We start from the raw sequence: 15,470 nt of genomic DNA, 5'->3' as shown, positions 1-15,470 counted from the left end.
GGGGAGTTTGTAGACACTATTGTAGTACTACTCACAGATAAATAAGCATGGTTTAGTTATTTTTACTAATTTTAATGGCAAAAGCAAGATTATCTAGATAATTCAAGAGCTGAATATATTTCTCGATTGTCTTTATAAATAAAATTCCCATATTTCTGTGACCGTGCACTAACTACATTCAGTTTATAACAGCACAAAACAAGTCATTTATTTGATGTTTTTGAGCAGAACATTTCAAATGAATAACACACACTAGTCAGCACATTTAAAAGATCTCAAACAATGTGTATATTTACAAAACATGCAACTTGAAAAAACATAGGCTGCATCCCGACTTGCAGACACGTGAAGTTTGTGGTGCCGCACACCTCTGTGAGCCACATGTCTGGAATGTTAAAACGTGCCTCACACTGCAAATTTGCAGCACAGGGGCAAATCTTGCTACCTGGTAGCAAAAAACCAAAAAATAAATAAATAAAAAAAAGGGACGAAAAAAGTGGCATGGTGCACGTGAGAGGAGAGTGCACCAGCAGACGCAGAGACATATTCCTCCCGGGAGACAGACGGGTTACCAGCCAGTGGCTCCACTCCTTTAATGCCCCCCTGCTCCTCCAGAAGCCAGGAGGAGGGGGGGAAAGGTAGTTTTCCTGAAGCAGGGCAATTTGCCCCACACCAATGCACACATGCTTGGGTGTGCTCTGTGGCAAAAAGTAGTGGCACTGCTATTTTTGTCACTGCAAGCATGCACCCCTGCATGTGGGGATGCACCCATAGTGCATTATACATTAAACATAGTGGCTGCAGGTTAAAAAACAAAAACAACAAAACACCTCTCTAGGCCTATTGCTTTGTTTCTGTGTAGAATTTCCTATGGCTCACGAATAGGAGGGAAGTGTGGTGTGCATTTCACAGACAAGGAACACAAAAATTATCATAATTATTCACATACCAGATGCACCTTTCCCCTCCTTAAAATCAGTCCTCCAAAACTGGGTTCATGCTTTCCCCAAAACCAGTTCTACAAAACTGAAGTGCTGATTTTTCTTCAGGGATCAGAAGGATGAGACTCTCTACTCTAATAGCTCCAAAGATGGCTCCCACTTCTCTCTGGCCCAGGAAGCAGAAAAGTCAGAGTTCAGTGTTAACCTCTGACAGCCAGTAGGGAATTTGGAGTAGCTTCTGGCCGAGCAGCCAAAAACTGCTGCCACTTCCTAAGCAGCTGTGAAAGCGTTAAACACTTGTTTGCGTTTAAAGCACCATTGGAGCTGGGTCTGGGCAAGGGAGCTGCTGTAGGTAGTCGGCCGTAACTCTGCCTGCCAAAAACAAAGCGTATGTCCTATTTGGGGGTATGTGGTATGTGAGAAAATATGGAAGGTGATTTGACAACCCACAAAGTCAGTGAGAGAACCAGGAAACACATGACAGTTTTTTCTTAAATACCAGTCCAGCCCACCATATAACCTTACGGTCATCCTGCCTCCAATCTTGGAGCCAAATCCCAAGCTTTCATTCTATAGGTGCTGTTGTAAAATAACAAGCATGTCTTCTATAGTTACTCTCTGAAATGTGTTTTTTAAGGAATGATAACACTATTCAAGGCAGAAGTTCTGTGAAGTTTTTCTCCCTTGGTACTTTGGAGGTTTTAAAGATACCTGTATAAAATGTACTGCAAAGAGGTGCTGAATACTTTCTGATTTTTGCCTATAATGTGCTATATTTTAATTATGTACAAATCACAGATAAACAGTGAACAGAATCAAGATGAATTCAATAACTAGTTATGTTAAATATTATTTGTTGAGTATTGCAACTACAGATACCTGTGAAAGTACAAACAAAGAGATTCCTTTTGTCCCAGGTGCCTAGTTAAACTCTACAAATTAGAGTAGAATCAAGGAGAAATCCTGTCAATGAGATTTCTGCTTTCACTAAAACAAGTCATAAGGCTGTAAACAACAACAACAACAACAACCACCACTACCATATCAATCAGCTTGCTACTTTCTTAAATTGAATACCACTGTTCAATATTATGGATCAGGCAGTTTTGCAAAATGAACAAAATATAAAATAAAATCAATCATGTCCCCAAATACTTTGCCATATTTTCCTCTACAAAAAATGAAATTTCACTTTGATATTTCATCATGATCTGATATGCTTGTCTACCACAAAACTAATTTGCAAGTTACTGACATTTACCTAAACCATATTTCATTAATTTCTTTAGAACTTCTGTTGATATGCAGCCCACATTCTGGAATACATAGAGTACCAACAAAAGTAAACTATAATAATAAAATTATTATAAAGATTTCACTACTTTATGCAAAGTTCTTAGCCCAGGTTAACTACCAGGACTCTCTGTACAGGTAGTTAACAAATCAGGGCTCCAGCAGTAACGAAGTTCCAAAGCTAAAGAAGTTTATAGAAAAACCCTCCTTCCATGTTTTCTGTAAAACATGGGTTTTCCTACTATAACAACTGAAAAGCAAGTATTTATATTAAAACGATATAATAACTAACTGGGGGTGAGTAATAAAACCTGAATATAATTCAGAGATAAAAATTTTATCCCCTCCAGGAGTGCACCAGACAAACAAACACAGTATAGCTGAGAAGTGCACTGTTAAACTGATTGCACTGAGCTGGGTTAAAAAAAAAAAAAAAATCTCACAAGCCACAAACATGTATTTTAAAGGCAGAAATACCCAGAACATCTGCTTGACAAGAATGCATCATCATTATAGTAAAAGAATTACAGGTTTCTGAATGGACAGCTTTTAAAACTCTGCTTAACCAGGAAAACATCTGCAGTCCCCCACCTAAGCAGAAACAAAGAGTTTTAGGGATAACAACCTCACAACATATACCCAATTCATTCAATGAACACTACCCATTATGTGCTCTAAATGAAGGAATATTTCTATGGAAAAAAAAGGGTAATGAAGGACTACAAAAATTCAAGTACATAAGGGTGCAAAATCATATGGACTTGGATTACTTTAGAACTGGTATTTCCTCACTTTTCAATGCTTGATTTATAACTTTAATAGGTTTGTTACCACAAAAGGTTGGATGTGATACCACACATCTTTAGTACAATCTGAGCCAATAGGCTGTTGAAAAGACTGAGAAACTCCCAAACTCTTACTGTTGGTAGAACAATAAACCAAGACTAAACTCGCAGTGCCAGCATCCTAGGCCAGTGATGCTCAACCTTTGGCCTACGAGCCATATTGTTTTTGGAGCCATGTCATCTAGCCCAGTGGTCCTCAACCTCTTTTGTACCAGGACCGATTTGTAAACATCGAGGACCAGTCCCAACCCAGCACCCCTCACTCCCAACCTTCTACCTGTACCCCCACGCTCCAGCTCCCCGTGTGTGGAGCAATGAGTGTGTGTGTGTGTGGGGGGCGGGGGGGAATGTTGTAGGGCCTGGAGGCCCCCAAGCAGCCCCTTGCAGGCTGGAACTGACAGCCTGCAAGGGAAAAGCCATGGTTCTCCATGTTTTTCTCCTTTGAAGCAGAATCTACTTTTAAAAGTTTGTTGATCCATTTTTAAAGTTTGTTTGTAACCCTTTCATATATTCTTGTGGCCCACTTTTGGGTTGTGACCTACAGGTTGAGAAATGCTAATCTAGCCTATGGGACTTCCCACAGATCTGGAAATTTTACAGCAGAAGAGTGGTGGTAGAGCTTAGAGCTGCAGCAATTAACACCATCACCACTCCCCTGCCACTAAATTTCTAGACCCATGGGGAAATCCTGAAGCCAGATAACATGACTATGTGCACCAGATCATGCCATTGGGCCAGCACAGTTCATAGATTCATAGATGTTAGGGTCGGAAGGGACCTCAATAGATCATCGAGTCCGATCCCCCATGTTGGGATGCAGGCACACATGACATGCAAGGTTAGGCCAGCATATGGAGTCACTCCATGGCTGGAGTGCACCTGAAGACTAGCCATCATGTGTGAGTCCTGTATGTGGGATCTGGCCTGTAGACCTGTCCCATACCACTCATCTGGTAAGGGAGCCAGATGGCCTAGAACAGCAGTTTTCAACCTTTTTTAATAAGTGTACCCCCCCAGTGGCCAGACACAGAGGGTGGGGGGAGGTGGAAAGAGGGTGGCACGCTGCTGAAAGTGAATTGGCAGCATCAAGGGGTGGTGGATGGCAGCCGCTATGTGCGTGCTTCTTGCACCCCGTCTCCGTATCCAGCTGGCTGGGTGATGCCTGTGTGCTCCACAGAGAGGTGCTGCTGTCCTTGCCCCACCCCCCCTCGCCCCCCCACTCCTGGTAGGTGGCAACGCAGGGTAGCAGCGCTCCGTCCCTGCCCACCTGCACATACCCCCTAGGTCCTTCCCAAGTACCCAGTTGACAATTCCTGGCCTAGAACAGAGGTGCTCAACCTATTTCAAGCTATTTTGCGAGTAGTCTTAAAATTATTTTTGCAATTAAAAAAAAAATCCATATACTGCTAAAAAATGATTCCATAAGATACATTCCCTACATCAACTTATGATGAAAAACATTTCTAGCCTGAATCAATATAATAAAGGGCTCTCTAGAGTATTTGCTATATATCTGCCAAATCCACCTATAAAATGTTAAATGCGCAAACTGCTATAAAGTACAAGAGCTATTATATTCCAACAATATTCCATATACTGCAACAAATAACTATGCTAGTGATTATGTATATGTTACTATTACTAGAAAAAGAAATGTTGGTCAGGACACAGACTTGGCATTAAATGGCTAATTCTTTCTCCAAAGATACCAGAATAAGTAGAAGTAACCTTTTTCTCATCTTTGGCAACTCAGTATAGAATTAGAAACATGTTAAGAATATGTTCCTATTTCTTAAATGAAATTTAAATCCAAACCTTCGAATAAAGAAGTAGAAGTATTCTTATGCTTCCTGTGTAACCAATAAAACACACACACACAAATCCAAAAGGAAAAAAAAAAAAGAAAATCAAAATTACAAATATCATGAAACAATTAATGGCATTATAGCAGCCCTATATCATTTCCTTTTATTGACTCTTCATAAACTTTTCCTTGTTTAAAGTCTCCATTTGCTATTCATGCACAAATATGTTTGTTTTTACTACAGTAATGATTCAATTTATTTTTTGTTACTCATTCTTGCCTATAGGAAAGACATTTGTTACTCAAAAATGCCATCCATGATTAATGCACATGCAACATCTAAGGAAATGATTTAATCTCTTAATTCTATATATGCAGGTTAAATCCTCTGTAGAACATTTAAGGCTTTGAATTTTATTTTAGTTTCTTCCTCTGACCTGTGCTGTAACTAATCTAAAGAAGTATTTTGTTGATATATTTCAGGTCACAAATACTGGCATTTTCACCAGACACTCATCAAAAACCTGACTGTATTCCATCTTGTCTGATTCCCAAATATTCAAAGCCAAAAGTTTTCATTGTTTAAATGAGGCCTGTGATAAATGGGAAAAAATAGACAGAAACTAACTGAATTTAAACAGAATGATGAATTTAACATTTACTCAAATTTCCCCTCATTCAACATGGGGAAAATAAAACCTCATATTAGAACTGAGTATCAAGTAACAATCCAGTACCTGCAGTCACAAGAGACAGTGGGAATCCACAAAGTGAGGCATTGGGGCACCATGGGACCCAGCACAGAGGCACCCAGCTGCATAGCATGCAGCAGTGGGTGAGAGCAAGGGACAGGGGTGACAGGCACCAGAAGGGCAAAGTGGCCAGAGGGGAAGGCACCAGGGGGTGGCACGTGGCCTGGGGGATAAAGTGTAGGCAGACAAGAGGCCAGGGTCAGGCTGCCTGCCCCCCATCCAACCATTGCTTCTCCACCACTTATAACAAACTTATAATTTTCCAAGTATAGAATCTAACTGGGGGGAAGGAGGATTATCTTAAATTCAAGGTCATCTTGGATTTGGGTAAATATGGTGATCACCTAGTAAAATTGCAGCAGCTCACACTGAATTTTTTTAGGAAAGTAATTTTTTAGTACCTCATTTCATAAATACAATTGGATAAGTACAGTTCAATTAGTTTAATCCAAACTTCCCTTAGTTCTGCTAACTCCTCAAAGTCAGCAATTCAATTAAATATTTCCTTACTCTCAGTTTTAAGAGCAGTTTCACAGTTCTGCAACAAATCTCTCATACAAGGTATTTTTACATATTTATTTCTCACAAAGATAAAAGATACTATTAGCTCTGAGCTCCAGCCTTTTCATCATATGCTGCAAAGTGCATTTCATCAGTCTTCACTGGGTCATGAAAAAAAATTCATTACTTATTTTGAAAACAAGGTATCAAACAATCATTGATCTTTAAAAACTAACTATTGCTTACATTTTTTCCTCATGGTATTTTCATTCCTTTATTTCCATGTAGCTTAACTGCTTCCATCAAGATATTTTATTTCAGGATTACACCTTTACGCAATTCGGTTAACACCAGCAGCAAAAGCAACTCAATCTTTCGACTCTTCTGGTAGAAGATGAATTGCAAAGTCTTTTCTTGTGCTTGTTAATATGTGCCCTGGATCTCTCTAAAAGTCTATATGGGCTTGTGGCATGATTGGCAAAGGTGGTGGACTCCTGCATTTCCTGTTGATTTCAATATGCTGAACCCTTTATTTTTATTTTTATTTGGGGGGGCGGGGAGGGAGGGAGGGAGGAAGAAAGAAAGGGGGAGAACTGCACACAGAACACCATCAGAAAAAATTAGGCTGGAGAAATCTTTCAATGGCCACTCCATGATCACCAGACTTTTGTACTTTGTGAACAAAGCTGTAAGTGAACCATGAAAAAACTATAAATGTGCCTATTAATCCACAAAGCAGCAATGAAAAGGACTTTAGCAGAGGGTCTATATCCTGTCTCCAAGACAGATAAAAGCTGCCTTCAAAAATGGAAAGTAAAGTGGCCCTGGACCCACATAAATGTTTTGAGAAACTCCACACAGCAAGCATACAAATGTTCATAACCTAAGAAGTACTTCAAATATGATCCTCAAAAGAATAAGGAACATCTTTGAAGCACTTCCTGAAATTCCATGAAATGTGACAAGGGGTTGTCTGGTTCTACAGCATCTCACACTGCTCCGCTCCCATCTTTTCAAGAGATCAGAGGCCAAAGCATTCCCAGTCTCTAGGCAGGGGGCTGGAGAGTAGGAATCCTTGCAGGCCTCACAGGCTACAGAGGTTACCAAGGACTTCCCAGCATATAGGAGAGTACTGTACTCATTTGCAGTTAACCTCTCTCTCATAGAATCACAGAAAAGTATGGCTCAAAAGGGACCTCTAGAGATCATCTAGACCAGTGTTTCTCAACCAGTGGGATGCATCATGTACGTGGAACTCATTGCCCAATTGAAAAAAATCAAAGTTGTTTGCACAATTATACCAATAAAATGTAAAAAATACACTTCCTGGAAAAAATAGGGTTTTGTTTTTATCATGGTGGGACCAGGGTTTTTTTTTTTACAAAATGGTTGGTGGGTCTCAGGGTGCAAAAGGTTGAGAACCGCTGATCTAGACCAACCTCCTGCTTAAGGTAGGATCATCCCTATCCAAACTATCCCATACAAATCCATGTCTAACCAACACAGTCAACCCTGTCTCACAACCACAAGACGGAGCATCCTAACATCCTATGGATAAAGCGGGGGACAATGGTGGTCAGTGTCCTGGTGCTGCAAAAGTTGTTAAAATACACTCGAGAGATCCAAGAAAGAAGGCTACACCCCCTGCTATAGACAGCTTGTGGGGCAACAGAGCACTGTGGGATGCTAGGACAATGAGTATCATCACCTTAACATACCCCAAGCTAAAGAGCACTGCCACTGCAAGCTGCCACAGTTAACTTGAAGTTAACTCTGGCAGAGGGATATGGCTACAGGCTGCACATTTGCACTACACTGAAATGCTTCAAATGGGAAGCGCTCCAAATTGGAGTGCTTCAAAAGTACATCTGTACATGGCCTCAGATGCAATTGTAGAAAAGAGAGGTTCTGAAGGAAAAATATAAGTTTAGAATGTAACTAGTTAAATATGCAGGACAGCCTGTAAGCCTGCTTGGGATCTTTATCTGAATAGATAATATACATTATATATACACTCACCATAAGTTACAGCTTGAGAACCTGTTGCAGCATAAAAATATGTTTTTGTATCATGCTGCATAAATGAAGTCAAAGGTTCAATACAATATTACCAATTAAATGAGTACTGTCTACATACATGCAGATCAATATTATTTTAATACATGCTTAAGATCTATCACTAATGGGAATATTCCAATAATTCAAAAATTCCAGCCAAATAAGGGTTTTAGAACAAAAGAAAGTAAATACGCTTGCTTTTTTTTCCAGGTGCTCAGTGATACACTTTGGAGGTTTTGAATCCTACAAGGGACTACACATTATATTAAAAATAAAATCCATCTGTATCATCTGGAAGCATGTAGGTCTGATGGTCTAATTGCACAATCTTGTGTCCCTCACCTCATGTTATTTCTTCTTCATGATGTATCTTCTCTGTACTTGTTTGTCAACTCCTTCACTTAACACAAACTTCTTTGGGCAGTGACCACATGCCAGTTTTCTGTTAAATGTCTAGCAGATTTGTAACGTTTTTTTGGAAGTGAATCTATGGCATTCAAAAGCTTGCCTAATTTTATTCCAACCATTCAGTTGGTTCAATAAAAAAATATCAGATTAAAAAAAAAAATCCTTGTCTCGCATAATTTCTGGACTATCATGGCTACAGCATCACTCTAACACTAGTAGACTTGTAAAACAATAAAATGATGACTTGTCTGATTCTGATTTGAGAAATGAAAAATGGAAGGAAAAAAAAATCAATGCCATCATGAAAGATTAACTGGATTTCTCAAATTCTCAGTTAAAAATCTAATGTGTTATTAGTATCATAAACTCTTTTTTTGTTTCTAGCAGATGGGTTTAAGTTGGCAAAAGTCCCTTTAGGGCTTCTACACAGTCCAGACATTACAATATATTTTGTCACAGATACCATTCAATAATGTTTTAAAAATATTGTTACTGTTAACCTGATTTAAAAAAAGCTTCTTTCTAAATTGCTTCAGCAAGCATGTCTAGTTCTTGGCAAGAGTGAAGCAGTGTTGTAACCAATTCCTGATTATAACCAGTGCCTGATTTAAAAAAAAAAGGATAAAACTAGAAGATGGGTGTAAACGCAGAGCAGTGACAATGGGTTAAAAGTTACTGCAGTGTAAGTACAAGAGACGTACTTGTCTGCCTTGCTCTTGGGCAAACAAATCTGTATTAACTATCCAGGTGTGAGGACCTGGACGTAGGTGGTCTGACCTAGTATGTAGACCACTGGGGGAAGGCAGGACCCAAGGGCAGAGTCCAAATCACAAGCCAGGTCAGAGTCAGGAATCAGGGATCAAGTTACCAGATCCAAAGGCAAAATCCAGAGGCAGAGTCCAAAGCCAAGTCAAGGTTCAGGGGTCGAGACCAAAATTATCAAAGCAAAGCAGAGTTCCCAAAAGCAAAAGTCTAGAGGCAGAACAAAGCAAGGAAGGAAGCCATAAAACCAGAAAACATGGGATGCAAAAAAGCCTACCACATCAGCTCTTCAGGCAGAACTGTTATCTAGCCTGCAGTCTGTTGCCACAGGTGGACTTAAAATGAGGAGTCTGCTCTCCCCAGTAGCCAATCAGAAAGCCTCAACAGTGGCCACCTGATTAATTATGTATGGCTTTTGGCAGGTTTGGCCAGCTGGGCAATTACTCCAGGCTTGGCTGCCTGTTAAGGTCCACGACACCAGGTAAGGAAGTAATAGAGATGTAAAAATGAGAAGAGTACCAATGTAGGAATACTTTGAAGCCACATATTTTATGGTTTAAAAGAGGACAAAGGCAGCTGGGGTAGTGCCACAAGCATCACAACTGAATGTTCAAAAAAAAAAAAACCAAGAAGGGGAAGTGAAGGTAAGAATAACTGGAGACTTGGGAGGAGTGAAAGGAGTGTCATCCAACGTTTCTGTATGTGGAGAACCATGGAAGAAACAGGATGCAAAGCCTACAGGATGCTGAAAGGCAAACATAGGATAGGAGGGGAAAAAGAACATAGGATAGGAAGGGGGAAAAGGAGAGAGAAAGAGAAAGAAGAGGAAATAAAAAAGCAAGCAGTGAAACCAAGAAGACAAGATAGAGGTGGAAACCATCCAAGACAAAATGGGTGCCAGTTCCTCCCTCTTTCCTCTACTCCAATGTTATCTTTTGGTGCAGAAACAACAAATCAGAGGATCCTTCCAGAGCTCAGGGACATTACTGAATGAGCCTCTTACCCATAATGTGCTTGCCAAATGCATATCATTTGTACAATCTGCATAGAAATAATGTAATGCCAAGTACCAAAGGAAAAGAACCACTGTTGCTCCCATTATAGGGCCATAAATATCATAGCTGCTAAGAGAGGAAAGCCTTATCACATGATTTTTCATCAAGTGCATTGCTACAATCAAAAAGTTAACATTTTCAAATACTCCAGTAAAACATTTGGCCTTTCCTTGCACCTGTTCTACCATATCCCATCACTGAAATTTAGAGAGTAGCAAGCAGCAGTGTGGTCCTGCTATACAATCTCTCATTCATTCTCTTCAACTATTTTTTTTCCCCACAGGGAGGAAGGGTGGATAGGGGGAGGGAGGCTTGGAGTTTAAACCCATCTCCTTACTTGAAATTAGTTTGAAGAGTTTACCTTGCCTTCATGTAAATGGACAAAATACTGACTCATAGCAAAGTAATCCAAAAAATCTGCAAAATCTTCCTTATAGAAAAAGGATCCAAGACTGAAAATGGAAGACATGTAACTTGACCCATCTCCCACGCATTACACAGCATATCCTAGTAGATGCTAACTGCTACTGCTAAAGGTGCAAATACTTCTTGTTACGCCACTGTGTTGTAATAAGGATGGCAAATTTATTGCCAAAAGAGACTTACATTGTCAAAGTCTCCATCAGTCTGACTCACCCAGAAGTTGTCATACCATAAATCAAACCAAAGACTGCGGTACTGATGGTTGGTTTTTTTGTTTTTTTTAATTAAATCCAGAAAATAAGCACTTGCAATGAAGTCTTGTATTGGCCCACTCCTCCCCTCTAACAATAGCTCAGAATGAAACCTCCTTTCAAGAATGCATGTTCTAAGACATTTAACAGCAAGAATCTCAATAAAGGTTGCATGTGTACTTACAGGTTGAGCAGACTAAGAGAATCCTCACCACTAGTTCACAGAAAAGCTTCCATTTATGCTGCACTTTTGAAGTGATGGCTGGAATGATGATCTCTGCTGGAACGTAGTACTGAATTGAGTACGTCACAAAAATCCCGAAGGAGTACAGAATTTTTACTGATTGATACAACCTGTTAAAAACATTTTTACAGGATGTGTTAGTTGCAAAGATTTTTTTTCAGCAAAAAGGATCATCTCACAAAATAAAATATTGCAGATTGTTATGATATACAATTTTATGTACATGGTTGGTTGTATGTTTTATCCTTCTTTGCCCATCCCTTTCCCACTGTTCACCTTCCTAGATTCAGAACTTCAGGGAGAAGGAGGGTGGCCCCACTTAGCCAAGTGCTTAAGCATGAGCAATCACCAATTTCAACATGATTATTTCACAGGCTTAGAAGGTATGGCAGGTGGCACCTTGGAGACAAACTTGTTCAGAGAGGCTTTCTTAGACAACAATTTTCATCAGATGCAATGAAACTGAAGAATTCAGCATCTGACAAAGTAAGCTGACACATATGAAAGGACATGCCTCTGAACCAATTAGTCCATAAGCTACTGCCCTGCCTTCTGCCTGGCTTCAGTCTAACACAGCAAACATCCGAACTACTTGGATTCATAGACATCATAGAAAAATAGAGTTGGAAGGGACATCAGGAGCTCATCTAGTCTAACCCCCTGCTCAAAGCAGGACCATCCCCAACTAAATGGTCCCATCTAAGGCTCTGTCTAGCCAGGTCTTAAAAACCTCCGAAGATGAAGATTCAACAACCTCTCTGGGTAACCTGTTCCAGTGTTTTACTACCCTCCTTATGAGAAATGATTTTCAAATATCTAACCTAAATTTCCCTTGCTGCAACTTGAGACTGTTGCTCCTTGTTCTGTCATCTGCCACCAGTAAGACCAGTCTAGCTCCATCTAATTTCGAACCTCCCTTCAGGTAGCTGAAAGCTGTTACAAAATCCCCTCTCAGTCTTCTCTTCTCTAGACTAAATAAGACATTCCCTCAGCCTCTCCTCATGTCATGTTCCCCAGCACCTTCAACATTTTCATTGCCCTCCACTAGACTCTCTCAATTTGTTCACATCCTTTCTGTAGTGGGGGCCCAAAACTGAACACAGTACTCCAGATGTGGCCTCACCAGTGCTGAATAAGGGGGAATAAATACTTTCCTTGCCCTCCTGGCAACACTGCTACCAATGCAGCCCAGTATGCTGTTAGCCTTCTTGGCAACTAGGGCACACTATTGGCTCATATTCAGTTTATTGTCCACTGTAACCCCCAGCTCCTTTTCTGCAGAACTGCTGCCCAGCCAGTCAGCCCCCAGCCTGTACTGGTGCACGGAATTGTGCCGTCCTAAGTGCAGGACTTTGCACTTGTCTTTGTTGAACCTCATGAGGTCCAATCCTCCAACTTGTCAAGGTCATTCTGAATCCTAGCCCTACCCTCCAGCAGATCTACTACTCCCCCCAGCTTGGTGTCATCTGCAAACTTGCTGAGGGTGCATTTCTATGCCATGTTCCAGGTCTTTGATGCAGATATTGAACAAAACCAGCCCCAGGGCCAACCCCTGGGGCACTCTGCCAACAGGACATCAATCTATTAATTACTACGCTCTGAGCCCGATGCTCTAGCCAGTCTTCTATCCACCTTACAGTCCACTCATCCAGCCCGTACTTCCTTAGCTTGCCTGTGAGAATGCTGTGGGATATCAAAAGTCTTGCTAAAATTCAGGGTATACCACATTCACTGGTTTCCCTGCATCCACAGAGCCAGTCATCTCATCATAGAAGGCAATCAAGTTCATCAGGCATGACTTGCCCTTGATGAATCCATGTTTACTGTTCCTAATCACATTCTCCAAATGCTTAAAGTGAATTCCTTGAGGATCTGCTCCATGATTTTTCCAGGGACTGAGGTGAGGCTGACTGGTCTATAGTTCCCTGGATCCTCCTTTTTCCCTTTCTTAAATTTGGTTACTATGTTTGCCCTTTTCCAATCATTTGGGATCTCTCCTGATAGCCATGAATTTTCAAAGATGATAGCTAGTGGCTCTGCAATCACATCAGCCAACTCCTTCAGCACCCTTGGGTGCATCCCATCCGGCCCCATGGACTTGTATACCTCCAGGTTTTCTGAAAAGTCCCTAACCTGTTCTTTCATCACTGCTGACTGCTCACCACCTCCTTCCAAAACTGTGCTGCCAGGTGCACTAGTCTAGAAGCTGATCTTGCCTGTGAAAAATAAGGTGAAAAAGGCATTGAGTATGTCAGCATTTTCTGCATCCTCTTTCACTAAGTTGCCTCCCCCATTCAGTAAGGGACTCACACTTTCTCTGATCCTCCTCTTGTGACTGACCCTTCCTGTTTCCCTTCACATCCCTTGCCAGCTGTAACTCCAATTGTGCTTTGGCCTTCCTGACTTCATTCCTGCATGCCCAAGAAATATTCTTATACTCCTCCCTTGTTGTTTGTTCAAGTTTCCACTTCTTAATAAGCTTCCTTTTTGTGATTTAGTTTACTAAAGAGTTCGCTGCTAAGCCAAGCCGGTCTTCTGTCATACTTGCTAATCTTCCTGTACATCAGGATGGTTTGTTCCTGCACTCTCAGTAAGGCTTCTTTAAAATATAGCCAGTGATCCTGGACTCCTCTCCCCATCAGACTGGCTTCCCAGAGTATCCTGCCCATGAGTTCCCCGAGTGAGTCAAAGTCTGCTTTTTGGAAGTCCAGGGTCCTTACCTTGCTGCTCTCCATCCATCCATTCCTCAGGATCCTGAAGTCAATCATTTCATGGTCACTGCTGCCTAAGTTGCCATCCGCTACTCCATTCCCCACCCATTTTTCCCTGTTTGTGAGCAGCAGATCAAGAAGAGCATGCCCCTATTTGGCCGATCCTGCACTTGCACCAGGAATTTGACCTCAACACTCCAAAAACCTCTTGAATTGCCTGCACAATGCTGTATTGCCCTCCCAGCAGATGTCAGGGTGATTGAAGTCCCCTATGAGAACCAGGGCCTCTGACTGGGAAACTTCTGCTAGCTGTTTGAAGAAATCCTCATCCATCAGTTCCTCCCGGTCTGGTGGTCTACAGTAGATCCCCACCATAACATCACCCTTGTTACTCTCTCTTTTGACCCTAACCCAGAGACTTTCAATAGGCCTATCTCCAGTTTCATACTGAAGCCCTGAGCAATCATATGACTCTTTTACATAAAGTGGAACTCCTCCTCTTCTCCCCTGCCTGTCCTTCCTGAAAGATTTGTATCCATCCATGACACTGCTCCAATCAGGTGAGCTCCCACCAAGTCTTTCTTATTCCAATCACGTCATAGTTCCCTAACTGTGCAAGGACTTCCAATTCTTCCTGCCCGTTTCCCAGGCTCTGTGCCTTCATGTCCAGGCACCTGAGGTGACCAGTTGATCACCCTGATTTCCCAGGAAATACGAGAGCACCTCCCCTGAAGCCCCCTTCTGCTTGCTCTTCTTCCATATCTCCCTCTTCCCCACTTACCTCAGGGCTTTGGTCTCCATCCCATGATGAACTTAGTTTAAAGTCCTCCTCACCAGGTTAGGGAGCCTGTCTGTGAAGATGCTCTTCCCTCTCTTCGTCAGGTGGATCCCGTCTCTTCCCAACAATCCTTCTTCTTGGAACATCATCCCATGGTCAAAGAAGCCAAAGCCCTGCTGGTGATACCACCTGCATAGCCAGGCATTGATCTGCAGGATGCACCTGCTCCTGCCCAGGCCCTTTCCCTCGACTGGAAGGATTGAAGAGAACACCACCTGAGCCCCTGCCCCCTTTATCCTTGCACCCAGAGCCCTGTAGTCACTTTTTATCTGCTCAGGGTCTTCCTAGGCAGTATCACTGGAGCCCGCATGGATGAGCAGCATGGGGCCGAATGAGTCTCAGTGATATCTCCATGACATCATGGATCTGGGCTCCAAGCAAGCAGCAGACTTCCAGAGACAACAGGTCAGGTTGGCAGATGGATCCCTCCATCCCCTGCAGAATGGAGTCTTCAACCACCACCACCCATCACTTCTTCTTGGTGACAGTCATCTTAATCCTTCCCATCTTGGGGAGGCCTGGCCTATCCTTCTGCACCAATGGAACATGCTCCTTGCCCTCTGTTGTTAGGGCTCCACATCTAT

At 41.8% G+C, this 15,470-nt stretch overlaps 1 protein-coding gene across 1 annotated transcript in view; it reads right to left on the bottom strand.

Annotated features, from left to right (window-relative positions):
• Positions 1-1,248: 1,248 nt before the first annotated feature.
• Positions 1,249-15,470, bottom strand: part of SLC36A4 (solute carrier family 36 member 4) — a 109,211-nt gene continuing 94,989 nt past the window's right edge. The window contains exons 10-11 of the mRNA XM_025200836.1: positions 11,278-11,447; positions 1,249-1,313 (exon numbers count right to left, since the gene is read on the bottom strand). Coding sequence (XP_025056621.1) covers positions 1,249-1,313; positions 11,278-11,447 — 235 coding nt within the window. The remainder of the gene's footprint in view (positions 1,314-11,277; positions 11,448-15,470) is intronic.

Source organism: Alligator sinensis, unplaced genomic scaffold (assembly GCF_000455745.1).
Source record: "Alligator sinensis unplaced genomic scaffold, ASM45574v1 scaffold602_1, whole genome shotgun sequence".
Classification (NCBI taxonomy): Eukaryota; Metazoa; Chordata; order Crocodylia; family Alligatoridae; genus Alligator; species Alligator sinensis.
The sequence above is the reverse complement of the archived record's forward strand: the minus strand, read 5'-3'. Positions and strand labels throughout refer to the sequence as shown.